Source organism: Gekko japonicus, unplaced genomic scaffold (genome assembly GCF_001447785.1).
Source record: "Gekko japonicus isolate JY-2015 unplaced genomic scaffold, Gekko_japonicus_V1.1 scaffold710, whole genome shotgun sequence".
NCBI lineage: Eukaryota > Metazoa > Chordata > Lepidosauria > Squamata > Gekkonidae > Gekko > Gekko japonicus.
The window spans coordinates 62,270-81,525 of NW_015167559.1; the positions used below are offsets into that span (position 1 = coordinate 62,270).

Genomic DNA, 19,256 nt, shown 5'->3' on the forward strand with positions numbered 1-19,256 from the left:
AAAAATAGTCTTCATTAGTATAGTGTCATATTAGTATGGTTTTACAGTTTTCTGGTTGTAACTTATACTAGCAGAACATTAATTGGTAGAGGACGGAGGGCCATTTTTTGCCCCTCCCACTGTAGTCCTTAACCAACTCTCCCATTGTCTAGGACTCCCAAAAGCAGATTTTCAAGGGTCTCAATGGGCTGGAGCGGGAGGGGGAGGCAGGAACCCCCATTCTACTTGCTTTGTTCTACTTTTGATAATTTCAGTTTTAACTCAAAGAGTTTAAAATTCAGATGTCTTCAGTTTCCTATTTCAATACTGAGCTGATGGCAGCTAATGATTCTTTAAAAAAAAGTTTTAAGCCCGAGGTTGGGAACAGGAGGGGTGACTCACCTAGGAGTGCATGAATCTGTTGATGTAAAGCACTCTGCATGTGTGGAAGTGAGAAGAAAAAAAGAACAAAGTGCATAGAATACTCCCATGTGTGCTAACTCCGCCAGCCATGCACGCCCCTGCATTCATAGTGGTTATGAAAGAGAATCCTTGCCATGTGAAAGCAACCCAAAGCTGGCAAATGTATAGTATCCACCTTAGAACATGATTTGGAGGATCATCTGAACTGACACTGTGTGTCATTTACATATACGTATCCCCGCTTGCCTTGGAGGGCGGGCAAGAAATTTAATGATAGATAAATAAATAAACAAATAAATAAAATCAGTTGCTAGTCCCATACAACCTCTTAATGATCTACGTAAACACCATTGTGTTGTTTGTGATTATAAAAATGCTGTGGATGTTCTGCAAGCTATTAGTAGGAATTAAGCTGTATTTAATTAACACACTGATGAGAACTTACAGGCAGAAGAAGGAGTTGCAGGCCACATTAGTTCCTGTTGCCTAGACCTTCGGCCTTGGCAGTCCACATAAACCCCCACGCTGCTAAAACACAGCAAGTATTCTTTATTTGAGATCTCAACTGCACAGATGGCATCCGATGGCTGTTGTGCAATGAACGACAATGTGTGATCATCTGGGTGAAGCAAGCTATGTAGGTTTCCTTCTCCATGCAAAGGGTATTTTAAGAATCCTGACTGGTAGCCCACACAGAGCCGCTCACTAAAGACTGCCATCCACTGGACATTCCCAGCCACTTGGATCTCTTTAATTTTTTTGTGACGTGTCTTGCTGTGATTTAGTTCATAGCAGAGGACTTGTCTTTTCATTGCCACGCACAAGCAAGTAAGGGCTCCGTGGCGCACTTGTCCTGAAACTATAGTCTGACAACCCTTAGTCTCTGCCAGTTTATAAAAATCAGTCTCTCGTCCATCCAGGGCTGTCATAGGAAATAGCCGTACGTGACGGTTTCGTCCTGAGATCACTGCTATAAGTTGTTCATTCGGGATGAGCTCAATCTGATGAACTTTTTTATTGTCACCAACACGAATTATCTCTGCAAAAAAACAACACAATATTATTATTTTACACAATAATAATAATAATAATAATAATAAAAGGGAGGACAACATATAATTCTTTAAACAACATTTTGAAGAGAAACTATCAACGTGCCAATAAAGTGTTATTTTATCTTGAAACCTAGAGAATGGCTTGGACCCAAATCTTTTTTTTTTTGGGTGGGTGGAATTGCCCTTTCACTGGCAGAAGGGGAGATTTTTTCACTGATTCCACTCTTCCACTTCAGATGTCATCATCGCCAGCACTGCTCATGGGGGGGGGGGGGTTCCCCCTGACCCTAGGTAATGGTAGTGGGCTGCAGTGGGAGAGGAGAAGTAGAAAGATTCTGCACTACTCCACTTGCACTACTTCAGATCCAAGCCATTGTCTCAAAGCCCCACTACAAACAACTGTTTGCATTTTGCTTTAGTATCTCTCTCATTTTGCAGGAGGTCACCACTACTGAAACAAAGAACTTCTTTTGCCTTTCCTATTTAGGCACCACTCTGCTACCTAAGTTCTATTTCCTCTCTTTCTTTATCCTTTTAAAGTAAGCACCCTCAGAATAGGAACTATGTCATTTCCTACAAAGCCTTTTCAGGTGAAGAGCAGCAGAAGGTGTGTCAAATGAACTCGAAGTTTTACATATCTACCGCTATTGCAGAGAGCAAAAGCAGATATTCTTTGTATATAAATGGCATGTTCAGCTACAAAAACATTCATCCTGTCCTAGGAAGTACTTATTGTGCCCTAGTGCCATAGTCTTGACTTTCTAGAAATAGGTTTTTATTCCTGTTAGCTGCATTGAATGGAACCACGCACAGGACAGCAAGCTGGGTTGCAATCTGCTAGTGCAATACAAAGCAGACTGAATTTTTTTTTTTGGGTAAATGAAAAGAATACAGAACAGCTTGACTTTTCAGCTCACTGGGGGAGGCAGCGCAGTTAGCATTTATTAAAATAAACTCTAGAATCTTAAAACAATACAAGAGCGAGGTAACTGAACAAAATGTCCTGCTTATTTGAACTACCCACACTTCAGACATAAACCATGTTCTCTTACCATCCTTGGTGACATGTACAACAAATAATCCTTCTTCATTTCCCAGAGCTATTCTTTCATGATCTGTAATAGTTAAAATAGTTTCTAATTGCACATATGCTGAAAAAGGGAAACAACCATTTAATGAAAACAAAAACAGAGGTATGATTTCAGTGATTGGAAGAAAACAAAATTTTCCATTCTCATCAATTTTTCTTTTAAGGGATAACAATTGTAACTATCTAACTTTTTTCTGTTAGCAGAACCACTATGACTTCTTCAGGTCACCTCTTTAGAGCATTTAGCTGAAGTACCAACTTGGCAATGAAGAGATTTGTTTTATAAAGAAGAGGTACATATAACTCTTTCTCATCAGGTCTTTCCTTAAAATTCTCTATTCTGTCGTAAAACTCCAGGGCAATAGTTTCAGTCATAATGATGTACCTGAATATTAACTGTACAAGGCCAGAGTACTGTGACTTACAATTCATTATATTGCTAGTGGTTTCTTTGAGTGAACAGACTTAAAGGCAATTGTCAGTGAAGACATCAAACTTAGCCAAACCTTGCTGTCACTGATTTCACTAAATGTAAACTAGTAATGAGACACAATAGTTAGGAGAAAAAGATAATGAAGGAAATGCTTGAATCCAAACAAGTATATCAAGTGTTTTCGGAGCAATTATTTACCTATGATTGCTGCTGCCTGTGTTGTTTTAATTAGGGGCAAGGTGCTGTCATAGGCCTCTTTAGGAACATAGACTGAACGATCTTTAAGCTTGTTCTTCTTTAGAATCCTGTGTAATTCATTCAGGACGCCCACCCATTTGCTCTTTTCATTCTCACTATCAGCCAGGATCAGGATTGAACACTTGTTACTGGATGCTGATAGCTGGGAAGCTGTCACCTGGAAAAAAACACACATTTGAGTTTGTGCAGGATGGAAAAATAGCTGCCTTCGCATTTATAATGTACAAATACATGCACATATATTTGTATATAGTCTATTGAACATGCCTGTGTTCAATAGACTGAGAAACTCAACATACACAATACATTCCGAAGTTCACTAGTACAGAAAAAGAATATCAGGGGGGGAAAAAATCTTTATTTCTATTTCTTAGCTTAAAAGAGTTCATACAGTCTGTTGTGACTTTGCTACCAGAAGCATAACAGAGATCATAACAACTTTGCTTTGGAAAATGAACTTTTTTTTAACATGATACCAATGAAAAACCTGAACGCCAAAGGTCCTGTTCAGAGAAGCATATTTTCTACTACTTGGCACAAAAAATGCTCATGCCTCAGGCACATATGTGTGCTATCTTCCTGTTGTGTTAATGCACATTTCCTATTTCCATAAGAAAGTCACAACAAAGCTTCTAACAGCATTGGGATTATACTTCTTGCTTATCCTTGCCTCAACACCAAACCCATCCTTACATATGCCAGGCTATACAAAATGTAACTCAGGTACATTCAACATGTTTTTCTTTTCAGCAGTATTTACTGATGGAGAAATTAGAAAACACAGAGACACACACACAAGCAAGGGTCCCACAATGTCTTGTGGGGGGTGAGAACCTAATTTTTCTCTCCCCCACTATTTCCTCTTTTCTGAAAGCTCCCATAGCCTCTCCCCCTTTCCTGCTTCTTTCTTTTCTTAACACCCACCAGCCAACCTACTTTACCTTTATCTGCCCATGTCTGCAGTTTTCTCTCCTTCCCCCTGGCAGCGTCACCTGGGAAAACTCTGTGAGGTTCCAACTGCTGGGTTGGAGTAGGCCCAGTTACATGTTGGGGAACTCACAAGGACTTGCTGAGAGTACCTCATACTATTTATTCTTTCACTCCTGGCGGCCCCCATTATTCTCAACTGTCTCTGCTTCCTTCTTTCCTCCCTGCTCACCAACCAACCTACCTTTTATCTTCCCTATCCAACCAACCTACCTTTTATCTTCAGCTATATTTATTTATACCCCACCTTTTTCTATAGCAGCTTACAGCATTTTCCACTCCTCTATTTTATCATTACAACCCTATGAGGTACGTTAGGCTGAGAATTTATAACTGGACCAAGACTACCAAGTGAGCTTCCATGGCAGAGTGGGAATTTGAAGCTGGGTCTCCCAGATCCTAGTTGAAAAGTGTAACCAGTACATCACACTTGTTTTTGTGGGATGGGTGCTGTTGAACAGTAGTGAGCAGCTGGGCCTGGGTGAGTAATGGAAGTCGTGCAGTAGCAAGTCACCTGATGGTTGCTGCCAGGATTAGCCCCATAGAATCCTATCTCAAAGGCCAAAATAGCCCCGGAAAGGGCCCTGCCCTCTCTCCCACCTTTTACTGACAGAAACCAAGGATGGAAGGAAGTACTGTTGTGGTTTCCTAGCAACTGCCACTGAGGACATGTACTCTTAAAGCTCCAGTAGTGGGGAATCAAACCTGGTTCTCCCAGATTAGAGTCCACACACACCACTACACCAAACTGGCTGTACTAGACCTAATAACCAAGATTGTATTAAAGCAGGATTAGTTGGTTTTCAGTGGTGCCGTATCAGATTTTTAGCTGTCAAGAAATCCAAGAAACCCCAGCCTTCTGAGCATCAGGAAAGCATTCATATTTGTATTTACATTGATTGGATATGAACAATCTTTCCAACCACGGTTACTTGCTAAAGGTGTGGGGAGTTACAAAGTACTGTTGTAAATTTTGCTCTGGGAATGCTGAAAAACAAACATGTTTTGAAGAGCAGTTAAAACTATTTTTGCGCTCCCTGTGTTCGCTGCTTAATAAATCTGGCTAAGGCCAAAAGCACATGCTTTTAATATGTTTCAATCAGCACCTTATTTTCTTAAAAGAAGTTTTAATAATAATTAATTAATAATTATCATATGGCATTGTAGGTGGTATAAACCAAGAGATCCTAAGATTGTCTGGCAGCCTGAAGTTCTAGCTCTTTGTAGGCAAGCTATACTTATGGGGGGGGGGGCTGAGAGAGCTCTGAAAGAGCTGAGACTGACCCAGGTTTCATTCAGCTGGCTTCATGGGGAAGAGTGTGGAATCGAACCTGGGTCATCGGATTAGAATCCATCACTCTTAACCACTACACCACACTGGCTCTCACAAGAAGTTTCAGTTCAGTGTGAACAACTTGGAGAAAAAATTAAAAGTAATTTAAAATGTCATTAAAAGAAGCATACTTTCCAAGACCTGGTAAACTAAAACGGAGTGTAAATTAAGCCAGCAGTTTCAGAAGAATATGAAGCAGCCACAAGCTTTAAAGGTTGCAGCAGTAGAAGAAAACTGAATAAATCATAATATGGAGGTCATTCTACATTTTTCTTTCAAAAGTCAGAACAGAATTTATAAGTAGAATTTAGTCAAATGTTCACAATTTTCAAATCAATCAACTAAGCAAACTATAGGAAAATTAAAAAAAACAACAATCCAATTTTTGTCCACATGTAGACTATGTACAGCTCAGAAAGAACCATACAATATCTAATCACGACTAACAGCTATATCAACAGTCTCATGGACTGTAGCAGAAGGTTTATAGAAAACATCACAAAGGGACTCCTCCCCTAAGTTCAGTGGAGTAAAGAAACTTCCTCAAGCTTTGTCAAACAATCTCAAGGAACCAAACATCTTCCTTGATTCCAGGTCTTGGTAACATAAGAAGAGCACTGCTGGATCAGACCAATGTTTCATCTAGTCCAGCATTCTGTTTAACACAGTGGCCAACCAATTCCTCTGAATGGCCAAAAGCAGGGCATAGAAGCTAAGGCCTTCCCCTGATGTTGCCTCCTGGCTCTGGGATTTAGAGGCTTAGTGACCATGGCTAGTAGCCATTGATAGACTTATCCTCCATGAATCTATTTAATCCCTTTCAAAGCTGTTTATTCCTGTGGGAACTTCCATGCACTGCACATAGTGGTCTAGCTTTGGGACTGGATTTTTTCCCCAGAGCAGTAACAGTCAATCTTCGGCAGCTTTTGCACTTTTCCTTCTAGTATCCTGCACATGACAATAAAAAGAGACATTTCAAGGGGGTACAAAGAAGTAAAATAAAAATAGAGCTACCTTTAGAACAATAGTCAAACTGAAAAGCAAATGAAAAAGATACATTTAGCTTACTTCTACTTTTAAGCAACACGTTTCAACCATAACATATAACACTTACTCTAAAGATACAGGGAATATCTTTTCGATTTGCATGGATGACATCAGAAGCCAAGACTGAACACACTGAGAATTCTTCATCCCTGTGGAAAAACAAAAATTGCTTATCAGAGAATAGAGGTTTATTGGATTTTTGAAAGCTTAAAATGCTCATATTATAGTATAAGTCTATATCATTACAATACAGAAATGGAACCTGTGTCAAATCGATTTGATTTTCAATTTAACAAGAACAGTCCACAGTCATATTGTACTTCTATCTGATTGGTTTAAATATATTCACTTATATCTGACTAGGCTGAAACCCATGCTTCGATATGGTATTTAAGTTCCGTAAATCTAGTTATAATACTGATGATGTGAAGTCTGAAGACTGGAGGAGGGCAGATGCTATCCCAATTTTCAAAAAAGGGAGGAGGGATGGCTCAGGAAACTACAGGCCAGTCAGTCCGACCTCTGTCCCAGGGAAGATACTGGAAGATACTGGAGCAGATTTTAAAGGGATCAATCTGTGAGCACCTAAAGGACAACTTGGTGATCTGGAGAAGTCAGCATGGATTTGTCCCCAACAGGTCCTGCCAGATCAACCTCATTTCCTTCTTTGATTGAGAGACAAGCTTACCGGATCGAGGGAATGCGGTTGACGTCGTTTACCTGGATTTCAGTAACGCTTTTGTAAAGTACTGGGTTCGCCGCATGGAATGCTCGGACTACGACATGCGTTCAGACGTGTTTATTGTACTTCACAACAAGAATGACTACAACGGCCCTGCAAGGCCAACTATATACACTCCACCTGGCGCACCTATGGTCCCATTGGAGGGTTTGAATTTCCCGCCAAGGTTCTATTGATGGACTCAAGGAGGATTTTTTATAAATGATCTGGATGAAGGTATGGAGGAGCTACTCATTAAATTTGCAGATAACACCAAATTGGGAGAAGCAGCAAACACATCAGAAAATGTGGGCAGATGTGAACAAGATGAAATTTAACAAGGGTAAGTGCCAAGTTCTACATCTGGGTAACAAAAATTAGGAACATGCATACTGAATGTGGGGATACACTTCTGAGTAGCTGTGTGTGTGAACAAGATCTTGGGGTATGGGTGGACCAAAAGTTAAATATAAGCAGCCAGTGTGATGCAATGACAGCTAATGTGATCTTGGGTTGTATCAACAGAGGAATAACATCTAAATTGCAAGATGTCATAGTCCTGCTGTATACTGAATTGGTCAGGCCACACCTGGAGCATTGTGTACAATTCTGGAGGCCTCACTTCAAAAAGGATGTGGACAGAATGGAGTGGGTGTAGAGGAGAGCTACGAGGATGATCGGGGGCCTGGAAACCAAGCCCTATTAGGAAAGGCTGAGGGACTTGGGAATGTTTAGTCTGGAGAAGAGGAGGTTGGGGGGACATGATTGTTCTCTTTAAGAATTTGAAGAGCTGTCACTTAGAGGAAGGCAGGGAGCTTTCTGTTGGCAGCAGAGGACAGGACTTGCAATAATGGGCTCAAATTAAGGGTAGGAAGGTACTGGCTGGATATTTCTGAAGACTGGAGGAGGGCAGATGCTATCCCAATTTTCAAAAAAGGGAGGAGGGATGGCTCAGGAAACTACAGGCCAGTCAGTCTGACCTCTGTCCCAGGGAAGATACTGGAGCAGATTTTAAAGGGATCAATCTGTGAGCACCTAAAGGACAACTTGGTGATCCGGGGAAGTGACCATGGATTTGTCCCCAACAGGTACTGCTAGACCAACCTCATTTCCTTCTTTTGAGTGATGAGCTCATTGGATCGAGGGAATGCTGTTGATGTTGTTTACCCGGATTTCAGTAAAGCTTTTGATAGGGTTCTCCATGATGTTCTGATAGGTAAACTAAAGGGCTGTGGATTGGACTCTAGGGTAGTTAGGTGGATAGGGAACTGGTTGGAGAACCGCACTTAAAGAGTAGTTGTCAGTGGCATTTCATCTGACTGGAGGGAGGTGTCCAGTGGGGTGCCACAGGGCTCAGTTCTGGGCCCAGTACTTTTCAATATTTTTATAAATGATCTGGATGTGGGTGTGGAGGGGCTACTCATTGATCCCTGAATTTGGTTTCCCAGCCATGTCATTTGCAAATGACACAAAATTGGGAGGACCAGTGAACACACCAGAAGATAGAGTTCAACCATAAGTGCCAAGTTCTACATCTGGGTAACAAAAATTAGGAACATGCATACTGGATGTGGGGATACACTTCTGAGTAACTGTGTGTGTGAACAAGATCTTGGGGTATGGGTGGACCAAAAGTTAAATATAAGCAGCCAGTGTGATGCAATGACAAAAACAGCTAATGTGATCTTGGGTTGTATCAACAGAGGAATAACATCTAAATTGCAAGATGTCATAGTCCTGCTGTATACTGAATTGGTCAGGCCACACCTGGAGTATTGTGTACAATTCTGGAGGCCTCACTTCAAAAAGGATGTGGACAGAATGGAGTGGCTGTAGAGGAGAGCTACGAGGATGATCGGGGGCCTGGAAACCAAGCCCTATGAGGAAAGGCTGAGGGACTTGGGAATGTTTAGTCTGGAGAAGAGGAGGTTGGGGGGACATGATTGTTCTCTTTAAGAATTTGAAGAGCTGTCACTTAGAGGAAGGCAGGGAGCTTTCTGTTGGCAGCAGAGGACAGGACTTGCAATAATGGGCTCAAATTAAGGGTAGGAAGGTACTGGCTGGATATTAGGAAAAACTTTTTTACAGCAAGAGTTGTGCAACAGCAGAATCAACTGCCTAGGGAGATGGTGAGCTCCCCCTCACTGACAGTCTTTAAGCAGCGGCTGGACAAACACTTCAGGGATGCTCTAGGCTGATCCCGCACTGATCCCGGGGTTGGACTAGATGGCTTGTATGGCCCGTTCCAACTCTGTGATTCTATAATTCTATGATTCATTCTGGTTCTTCATATTCTGTCCCAACAGCAGCCTTTTGTCTGGAGTCCAGGTTGCACATCAAACCAATCAGATGTTGTGCCACACTCATTTCTTTTGAAAGCAACCATAACTTTTCATGATCCACACAGTCAAAACTACAACTTGATTTTCTTCTGGAATTATCTTGTATCCTCCAGTAATCAATGTAAATTTGCAGTATGATCTCTAGTGCCACTTCCTTTTCTGAATCCAGCTTAAACATCTGGCATTTCTTGTTCCATATGTAGTAACAATCTTTGTTGTAAGGTTTTGAGCATCACTTTACCTGCATGAGAAATTAGTGCAATAGTCCAATAATTGCTGCAGTCTTTGATGTCTCCTTTCTTCAGAATTGGAATGTAGATTGAGTGCTTCCAGTATTTGGGCCATTGTTTTGTTTTCCATATTTATTGGCATATTCTTGTTAAGATTTTGATGCACTCCATTTCTGTGGCTTGGAAGAGCTCTACTGATATCCCATCTACTCCTGCTGATTTGTTGCTTTCATCATGCCTAACTGTGCTTTAAATTTCCCTTTGATTCCTTGGATCTTTTGGAACACATATCTTGTTCTTCCTTTTTTGTTGTTCTCTTCTAGCTGTTTACACTGGCTATTATAATGGTTCTCTTTTTCTCTGTATGCCAGTATCTGGAACGCTGCTTTTAGACTTCTCATTCTAGTTCTGTCACCTTTTACTTTTGCTTCTTGTCTATCTTTAGCAAGACACGGACACTTCCATAAATATACTTCCAAAAAAATATAACTCTGAAGAACTCAAAAAGACATTTACTGTCTTTGGTATAGAAACAACAGCAACAAAATCACATGACGCTTCTTACCTCATATCAAGAACCTGACTCACTACCACACTGGGCTGGGATGCTTTTCCTTCTGCAATATCATAAAGGAAGAGCTTGAAGTCACAGACAACAGCCAATGCTCTCTGCCACCCTTTCTTCACTCCGGCTGGTTTAGGGACCTGTAACAAAATTGATTTAATTATTTTTATTAAAAAAACAAGCTGGTTTAACTGCCTGGTCACTGGTGTCGCTGTAGTTTGAAGTTGCAGAGATCTGCTTATTAGAGATCCCTTGACCTTTCAAAAAACTGCAGAGTTCTTATTTATTTATATATATCTATATATGTAACTATGTGTGTGTATACACACACACACACACACACTATATCTATATCTCCTGCCTTATCCCCTTAGACCTGAGGTGGCTACAACAAAACAACAACAAATTGCAAATGCATAAAACACAATAAAACAATCCATCAGCAAGATAAAAAGACAGCACATGAGATAAAATAGTATAGCCAGATCTGCTAAAATAACACCTCTACTAAATGCCTTTTGAAGTAAGATCTTTTTACATGCTTTCCTGAATGCAGAGAGTGGAGAGGCCCTTTGCATCTACTCTGGTAGGCCATACCAAAGGACTGGTCTTGTCACATAAAATATCTGCAACCTGAGTGTTGCCAAACAGGCATCCTCCTGCAAGTGGACACCTTAAGAAGGAGATGGTCTCAAGAACACAGATGATATGCTGGAATATGTCCATGAGATGTGGTGAGGGCCTTAGGCTGTAAAGGGCTTTTAAAAGTAATAACCAGCAATAACCAGTAATAACAACCCGGAAAATCTACAACAGCTAATAACCAGCACTTTAAACTGGATCAGGAAGCAAACAGGAAGCACTGGAGTTATAAATTCCAAGTGGCTGATCCCTGACAGAGTCTTGTTCAACATTTTGTACCAGATGATGAGTGGGATGACAGTTAACTTGTACCTATTTGTAGTGCTGACCTGCCCTACATCACATTTATGCTGAAATAATAATATGGACAACAATACCACAAAAGATTCAAATGAACTTTACAATATCTACTGTGCAATGGTCTCTCTTGTTGCTGTCATTTACATCCTCACAAAAGCAATGAGAAATGAAGCCTCTCAACCAATGGAACCATGTTTCACTTTAATTTACTCATTTAGCTGAACAAGAAGATACTACCGTCAAGCTGAGAAACTGAATTTTCCATTACTTACTCGGACATGCCCTTCATAAGCAGTTCCTATGCCTTTCTGTGGGTCAATCCCCAAAGGACCCTTTGTCTGTTCAGATGGGATAGGACATACTGCTGGTGCCTTATCTGCACAGGTCACATGGCATGAAAATCCACATACTGGGGGGGAAATAAAATTTATACTTCAAACATGTCCTTTTTTGTTCATTAATAGAAACTTAATTTCTTAAAGGCAGCCACATTAAGTCTGCTGCACCCAAAATAAAAGTCTTTGGCACCTTAAACTAATTAATTTATTGCATCAAAAGCCTTTGTGAGTACTTGCTTCTATCTGAAGTCAAGGTTTGTCTCACAAAAGCATATGTCACAATAAATATATTAGTCTTTAGGGTGCCTCAAGATTCTGTAGCTTCCAAAGGGAAAGTCTGACTTCTGTATATATATATATGACCTATTCAAGTATTTCAGTGTTTACTTTGTGGAAGGTGGTGGATAAGCTAACAATACAGGTACCACACCCATTCCAGAGTTGTAATTCAGCTTTAGCTGAATGTGACCTCAAAGTGGGCATCCTGCTCAGTCTTCACAGCTTCTCTGGAGATTTCATAGCTGCTATTAAAATTAACTAATGCTGTTCAAGGGATGCCCAAAATCAGAAAAAATCAGAAACAACAGGCTATATGAAAACAATATTGGTTTCAACTCACCACTAAATTACACAATTTTTTACAGTGAATAAATCAGTTTCCTGTGTGACCTACAGATATAAAGGCTCCCTACTAAATCACGTTCTCAAGCGAGATAAATGAAATCTTCTCATATTCATTTCTGTGGTATGTCCCTATTATATTTTGGTACCAAGAAGAACTATGTGTTTTAAACATCTACAGGACAGATTCACTACTGTTTACTTGTGATATAGCAAAACTGGCTCCATAGTTTTCAGTATAAATAAAGATGGTTTTATATTTGTTAGTCTTACCTTCACAAGTACATCCCTGTCTTATTAAACCAACCATCAAAGATGTGCATTGATTACATTTTGTCGGGGTATTAAAGGATTTCACTACAAACTGATGGGCCTTAGGCTGTGAAACAAAATGATACAGGTTAGGCGCAGATTCTTTGCTAACAAAAATGATAAATACAAATGGCAGATGTTAGACTAAAAGTCTGATGTAGCGACGGTTGTACACAAAACCCTGCCTGCTGTCACATCTTAAAATATTTCAGTTATTATTTATTCCTTATCCTGTGAACTAAACAGTAATCTAATGATTTAAACAAGCCCAGAGTGGAGTAATTGCACAGGATTGCCTGCAAAACAGTTTGAAAATTCTGATTTGTACACAGTGGACAGTCATGTTGCCTCAGTGGCTAAGTATCCAAGACAGGACTGTTTAGAAACCTAACTTTGAAATTTGCCTCCTTTAGCAGTGACACCCATTTGGTGATGAACAAACATAATTTTGGTTTCTTTCCTGCTATATCTATTGTTATTCAGATGATTAATAATTATGCTTAGAAACATTTGGCCAGAAAATTACTCAGTCTCTTTCCTTTAGAGGCATTCCTCTGTCAAAGAAGCTTTGAAGTTTTTAAGAGAACTTACTCTTAACTTACAAAATGCAAAAAAATGCAGAAACCTACTGTGAGGCATGTATTTCTACATTTCTGGAAGGCATGTGTTAAATGCTTCTGTCGTGCCTAGTTTCTGCCTTGTCTATCTTCTGTCATGCCAAGTTTGGCTCTTGGTGGCAGTGACATCCGTATCCTAATGTCTAATGCCGAAATGCAGGAGGCATTAGCTCATGATGACACTTTTAAAGAACAGATGCTACTATGGTTCTGGAATACCTGCCTGACAGAATTTTTAACGTACCTTTGGCACAGAAAGTCCTGAACCAATATATGGTGATCTTGTGGTTGGTGTGTGAACAGGACGCACAGGATGATCTGAAACCTAAAGACACATATAGTAAAAATTAGTTAGGTATCATTACAAGCCATCTCAAAAACAAACTGCTCCAGTAATCAAGTTTTGTATAATTTGGGCAGATGTAACATTCTGCATCCATGAAATGACTTCAAGGAGCATTATACCTGTGGATGCACAGTAGAAAAAATGGTTGATCTGACCGTGTCATCTGCTATGGGAGGGCTTCTAGTGTCCTGGCCCCACTGGTGAACCTCCTGATGGCACCTGGTATTTTTGGTCACTGTGTGACAGGGTGTTGGACTAGATGGGCCATTGGCCTGATCCAACATTGGCTTCTCTTATGTTCTTATGATCCATTCAGCTTGATGAAGGACAAATATATTCCTTCACACAATGCATAATTGGCTTGTGGAACTTGCAGCCACAGGATGGAGTGATGATTACTAATTCTGCTAGTTTAAAGAAAAGATTAGTCTAATTCATGAAAGAATTCAGTGGCTGTTAACCATGATGGCTAAATTAAGCCTTTACGTTCAGATGTAATATACCTCTGAATACCAGCTGCTGAGTGGCAACTACAGGGGAGGCTTTTGTTTCCCTCTGTCCACTATTTGAGAGCCTTCCAGGACATCTGACAGCCACTGTGGCAAACAGGATTTTTGATTAGATGGACCATTTGTCTGATTTAGCAGTGTAAAAGGCCTCTTTAAGTTTTTCTGAATTGTGGCCTAATTGTAGAATCTGCCTTTGTAGGCTTGTACAGGAATGATGGAACAGATTGATACAGAAGCCAAAAGAAGCGCAAAAAGAAAAACACCCAGAGGTCATGTTATAAAGATATTTTGGCAAGGCTTAGCATCACAGAAAAAACAGAAGCAGCAGCAAATAGAGGGAAAGCAAATGAAGCAATGCTCCATCCCAGCTGCAACTGGTAATGCCTGAAAAGAAGCAGCAGCAGCAGCAGCAGCAACAGTTCACCTGACCTGAACTAGCCAGAACCATGTTTCATCTTCCACTGCTTTTATACTCAGGACAAGTTCACATATTATATGGTACTGAATGTATATTCAAGAGAGAGCGAGATCTAATCTCTGCTGCTTGATGAGTGTACCTATATGATACATGTGTTACAGTCTTATTTTACATTTTTAGGTGTATTCTTAAGAGATGTGCATATCTGAAAACAACTGTATGAAACGGAGCCACTGTCACAGACCTACGCAAATTCTATGTGTAAATTCAGAGCTATTCCCAGCTTCAGTCTTTTGTAGCAGTGGGTGAAACAGAATTTTTTACCTTATAGCAGCCTTATATCATATTCAAAAACATAAAATGGTACTTTATTCTTTCTGTGGACCTCTTTCTGTAATGGAGTGTATTTCACAGCAAAAAGTTGCCTAAAAGACACACTATTTCAAATTTGTACCTATCTGGCACTACAGGACAACGAATTTTTAAGCAGATGTTCTCATTGTTAATAGTACCTCAATTGGTTCAATGTCACTAGCTGTGGAAGGGGACCTAGATCTTGAATGAAGGTGACACTTGATATCTTCATCCCGTGAAGGCATATTAGATAAGGTAAAATTTTCAACAGAATCAATCTAAAAAAATAACCAAAGGAAAGAAACAAACAAAATGAACAGAAAAAGATTAAGAAGCCACTTTTGATAATCTGCTATCTTTTTTGGGGGGGATGACACAGAAATACAGATAGGGATTTATATTACGCTTAAAAAAAGATAACAGTAAGTAATAATCTGGCACCCAAATACAAAGCATTTGAGTTGAAACAAGCACATTGCATTGGTTTCTCCGGCAGGGATCAGTAAAATCCAACCTAAATTTATAGCTGTTGGTAATTAGGATGGGCAGTGAATGATATAAAATCAAGCCTGTGGTTATGTTTACATATGACTGGGGCTTTACTACTACACTAATTATAAAAGGCTTAAAAGGTTCTTTAAAAGGTGATGGACAGCAGGGGATATTTTTAAGATGCTTCTACTTTTATGTTAGAGAGCTAAACCAAAGTTCTGCAAATAAATACAATAAATATAGATTCTAAATCAGTGTGCTTTTTCTGTTGCAGAAGGGACATCTTCCACTTCCCAAGTCTCCTGCAGCAAGGGTTGCCAAGTGGATCTTCGCCGGAAGCGGGGGGCTCTCGGCCGGTGTCTGTTGCGCGCGCACCACATGCACTTAACCCAAAGTGATGGGAGGACGCCATGGTTTTCCCTTGTATGGCTGTGGCCCCGCCCCCAGCGTGCCTGACGTCCTCCCGTCACTTCCGGGTGACATGCACGTCGGGGCGGAGTTCTCCCCGGGGCCCGATGCGCCGCCGCCGGGAAACGGGCCTCTGGGGCGGGGTTTTCCCCGCCCCCCGGGGGACTTGGGATCCCTACCTGCAGCTGCTGTTGAGGCTTGGGGGGATCCTGAACATCTTCATTGGATGCAATATGGAAAAGTTGCATCTTGAGGGGCAAATCTATAAAACCTGTGCACCCTCTAAAGAGCATGGACACCTTAGAATCCAACCTATTATTATTATTATTATTATTATTATTATTATTGTGTGCCATGATGATTAATGAATGTATTTTGCATAAGTATGTTCTAAATAATTATGGCCATACTACATGGACTACTACTTTTTTTAAAGAGTAAAGTTTCTTGTGACCTGAATCACTTTCCCCACAAACAGGTGGCAGCTGTGAGGAACTTAACTGCAGCTTGAGAAGACAGCGAAATGGATCATATGGGCAGGTGGGAAAATATGTTACCCCCAGTGGCCATCTGGCTGAGAGGAAAGGGAATCAGACTAGGAGAAGGTAAAAAAGTCTAGTTAATGTATTATATAGTCCAGACCTTACTCATATATCGTTTAGGAGAACTATAATGGCCTGTAGCTGTCAAGCAATATGAAAAAGCTAGAATATCCTAGTCTACAGGTAAATAATGAGATACATTCTTTTTGGTAGCAGAATTTTAATAAATCATTTTGTAATCAAATCATTTTTACTATTATCATTATTGCATTTAAACATTTTGCAAAGTGGTGTTCGTGGACAAAATTCTGACAATACTAATTATAAAGATGATGTTAAAAACACTATAGAGAAACTTGCATCTTTTCTTGTTATACAAAATATTTTTCTTGCCTGGTTTAAATTATCTTTGAAATAAGTTAGTTAAATCCCTTTAGTTGCATTACAACTTGCATAGTGACTGTTCTTTTCCTCTCTCAGTAAGAGACATAGAGAGCATCAATTCACACAGAGAGGAAATTACACTTTCCTATCAAAGTTATTTATTTACTCTTTTTTGAAAAGACTGTCAGTTGCAATTTTGATGAGCCAAAGATCTTTAAATTATATGCACTGTAATTCATTTATATTTTATAAATGTGCTGGAGATAGATTTGTTGTCTCTGAGATCACAAACATCATACTAGGAGACAGGGTACATTCAGGTAACTTTCTTCAATATGTATATACATTTGCCATTTAAATAAATTCATAGTAGAGAACAGGTGTATGCAAAATTTTCTTGTCAATCTAACATTGGTTTCTTCTTTTTCGTGCTTAGATTAGGCAAAATAGCAATTGAGACAAAAATGTTCCGTTCCTTTAAAAGGTAAGAAAGGTTTGTGATTAATCTGACAGCTATGAAATAATCAAATGGTATATTATCAATACACCTGTTTGCTACATATACAAGCTGTTCCAAGCATTGCAGCCATCACGAGCAGAAATTCTTCTCTATGCTCAGATGTATAAGAAACAAATTCATGCCCTCCAAGTATCAGAAATTATATTCCTTTTCTTAATAATATAAGCACAGGGTTAGATTCAAACGTTCTGTTCTGCTAATGAAACCTTGCTCCAGTGGAAAAGGCATGTTCTGCTGGCAAAAGGCTCCACCATTAACAGAGCAGATCCAACCCATAGTTTACAGTAAAAGGACCCATTTTAAAAATCATCATTTATTGTTCATGGACTATGAGTGATTACTGGACACTTAGAGGAGACACTGTTAACAGCTTTCTTATCTTTTGGCTACCATGTCTGAAGTCTCTGAGGAGGCTGGCCACATACACTGTAGACAAGCGCCACATCACATGCATATATTTGTGACAGCGTTGCAGGGAGCAGATGTAATGTTACAGGTGCGTAAGTATACAAATTTATGGTTTAACAAAACTGCCTTCTGTTCCTTTCCTTATAGTAATAAGTATATTTTCCGTTGCAGGGAGCAGATGTAATGTTATGGGTGCGTTAAGTATACAAATGTATGGTTTAACAAAACTGCCTTCTATTCCTTTCCTTATAGTAATAAGTATATTTTTAATATCTATGAAACAATAGGCCCAGGTAAGCAAAAACCAACATATGGAATCAGGTTTCTCATTCACATGTGCTTTGTGAAGGTTCACAGGCCTACACATCCAGCAGCCCTGTACAGGGCCGTCCCAGTCCTTGAATCCAAAAGACAATAACAGATAGCAGAGATTTTTACTGTGCTTGCAGACACTCCCCATCATAGCTGTACTGAAAATGGCTTTCTGCAGATTTCTTTTTAGTTGGGGAGAAAGAAAATCTTCCAGGAACCTCAGTGCTGACACTTATTTATTCAGTGGGATACTGAAATTTGAGAGCACTACTACACTCACTGAGTTAGTCTTCAGTACTTTTCTTCGATCCACCAAGAGCAATTTATGGTCAGAAATATATTTCCATGAAAAAATATATCCCACTCACAGTGCAAGCTGAGGGGGGCTGCTTCAATTAAGATTGCAAGAGAGCGGTTACCATAGAATTTTTTCTTGGCTGCTAGAGCATCTTCCCCCGCAATGTGCCCTGCGCGATGACATCACCTCACACCGGGCACGTTGGCATGGATGAGGCTGCTCAGGGGCAAGGCTCCCCCACCAGACAGCTGACTGGCAGCGGATTGAGCCCCCCCCAAGTGGTAAACCCCCGCCCCCATCAGGGGGATGGTAACCCTATCTGAATAAGTGAGCAGCAATTCACAAAAACTCATACCTTACCACATATTTTGTTAGCCTTTAAGGTGCTACTGGACTCTTACTGATTTAAGATCATGAGTTTAAGTCCAGTGGCTATATAAGTAATTAAATTAGTTCTCTCCAACTAAAACTTTCCTTTGACTGCTATAGCTACCAGTGATTCCTGTGGGAAACACGGGAATATTTTAATTCTGTGAATAATCATGTGCTGCAATCTGTTTAGTTCTAACAGCTTCAAGTTGTGTAGTGTCATCTTCTTGTCTCTGTGACAGTCTAGAACCAGGAGTTCAACATTAAAGACAAACATGTCACATACAGTGTCAAAGCCTTTCATTTTTAAATGCAAGAAAAAGTACAAGAGGAGGAGCACAGCAGCAGTAGCACAAGACAAGCAACAAGGTAAATATGCAAGCCATAAAGAGCATCAACAAAAATGGTCTACATTAAACAAACACATGTGCATTATCAGCAAAATTAAAAGGCCACACACAGCAAGACATCCTCTTACACGTCTGCCTTTGTGAGCTGGAATACAGGAAGGAGAGCGCTTTAACAGAGAAAGGAGGAGACTGTTAACACACTAACAGGAAGACACACAATTCAATTCAGATCCAAATTTCTATTGCTTGCCAT

At 40.0% G+C, this 19,256-nt stretch overlaps 1 protein-coding gene across 1 annotated transcript in view; it reads right to left on the minus strand.

Annotated features, from left to right (window-relative positions):
* Positions 1 to 19,256, minus strand: part of CDC42BPA (CDC42 binding protein kinase alpha) — a 194,836-nt gene that overhangs the window by 31,239 nt on the left and 144,341 nt on the right. The window contains exons 22-30 of the mRNA XM_015413743.1: positions 15,079 to 15,198; positions 13,538 to 13,618; positions 12,638 to 12,743; positions 11,678 to 11,814; positions 10,464 to 10,603; positions 6,673 to 6,754; positions 3,179 to 3,395; positions 2,510 to 2,572; positions 848 to 1,441 (exon numbers count right to left, since the gene is read on the minus strand). Of these exons, the coding sequence (XP_015269229.1) occupies positions 848 to 1,441; positions 2,510 to 2,572; positions 3,179 to 3,395; positions 6,673 to 6,754; positions 10,464 to 10,603; positions 11,678 to 11,814; positions 12,638 to 12,743; positions 13,538 to 13,618; positions 15,079 to 15,198 (1,540 nt within the window). The remainder of the gene's footprint in view (positions 1 to 847; positions 1,442 to 2,509; positions 2,573 to 3,178; positions 3,396 to 6,672; positions 6,755 to 10,463; positions 10,604 to 11,677; positions 11,815 to 12,637; positions 12,744 to 13,537; positions 13,619 to 15,078; positions 15,199 to 19,256) is intronic.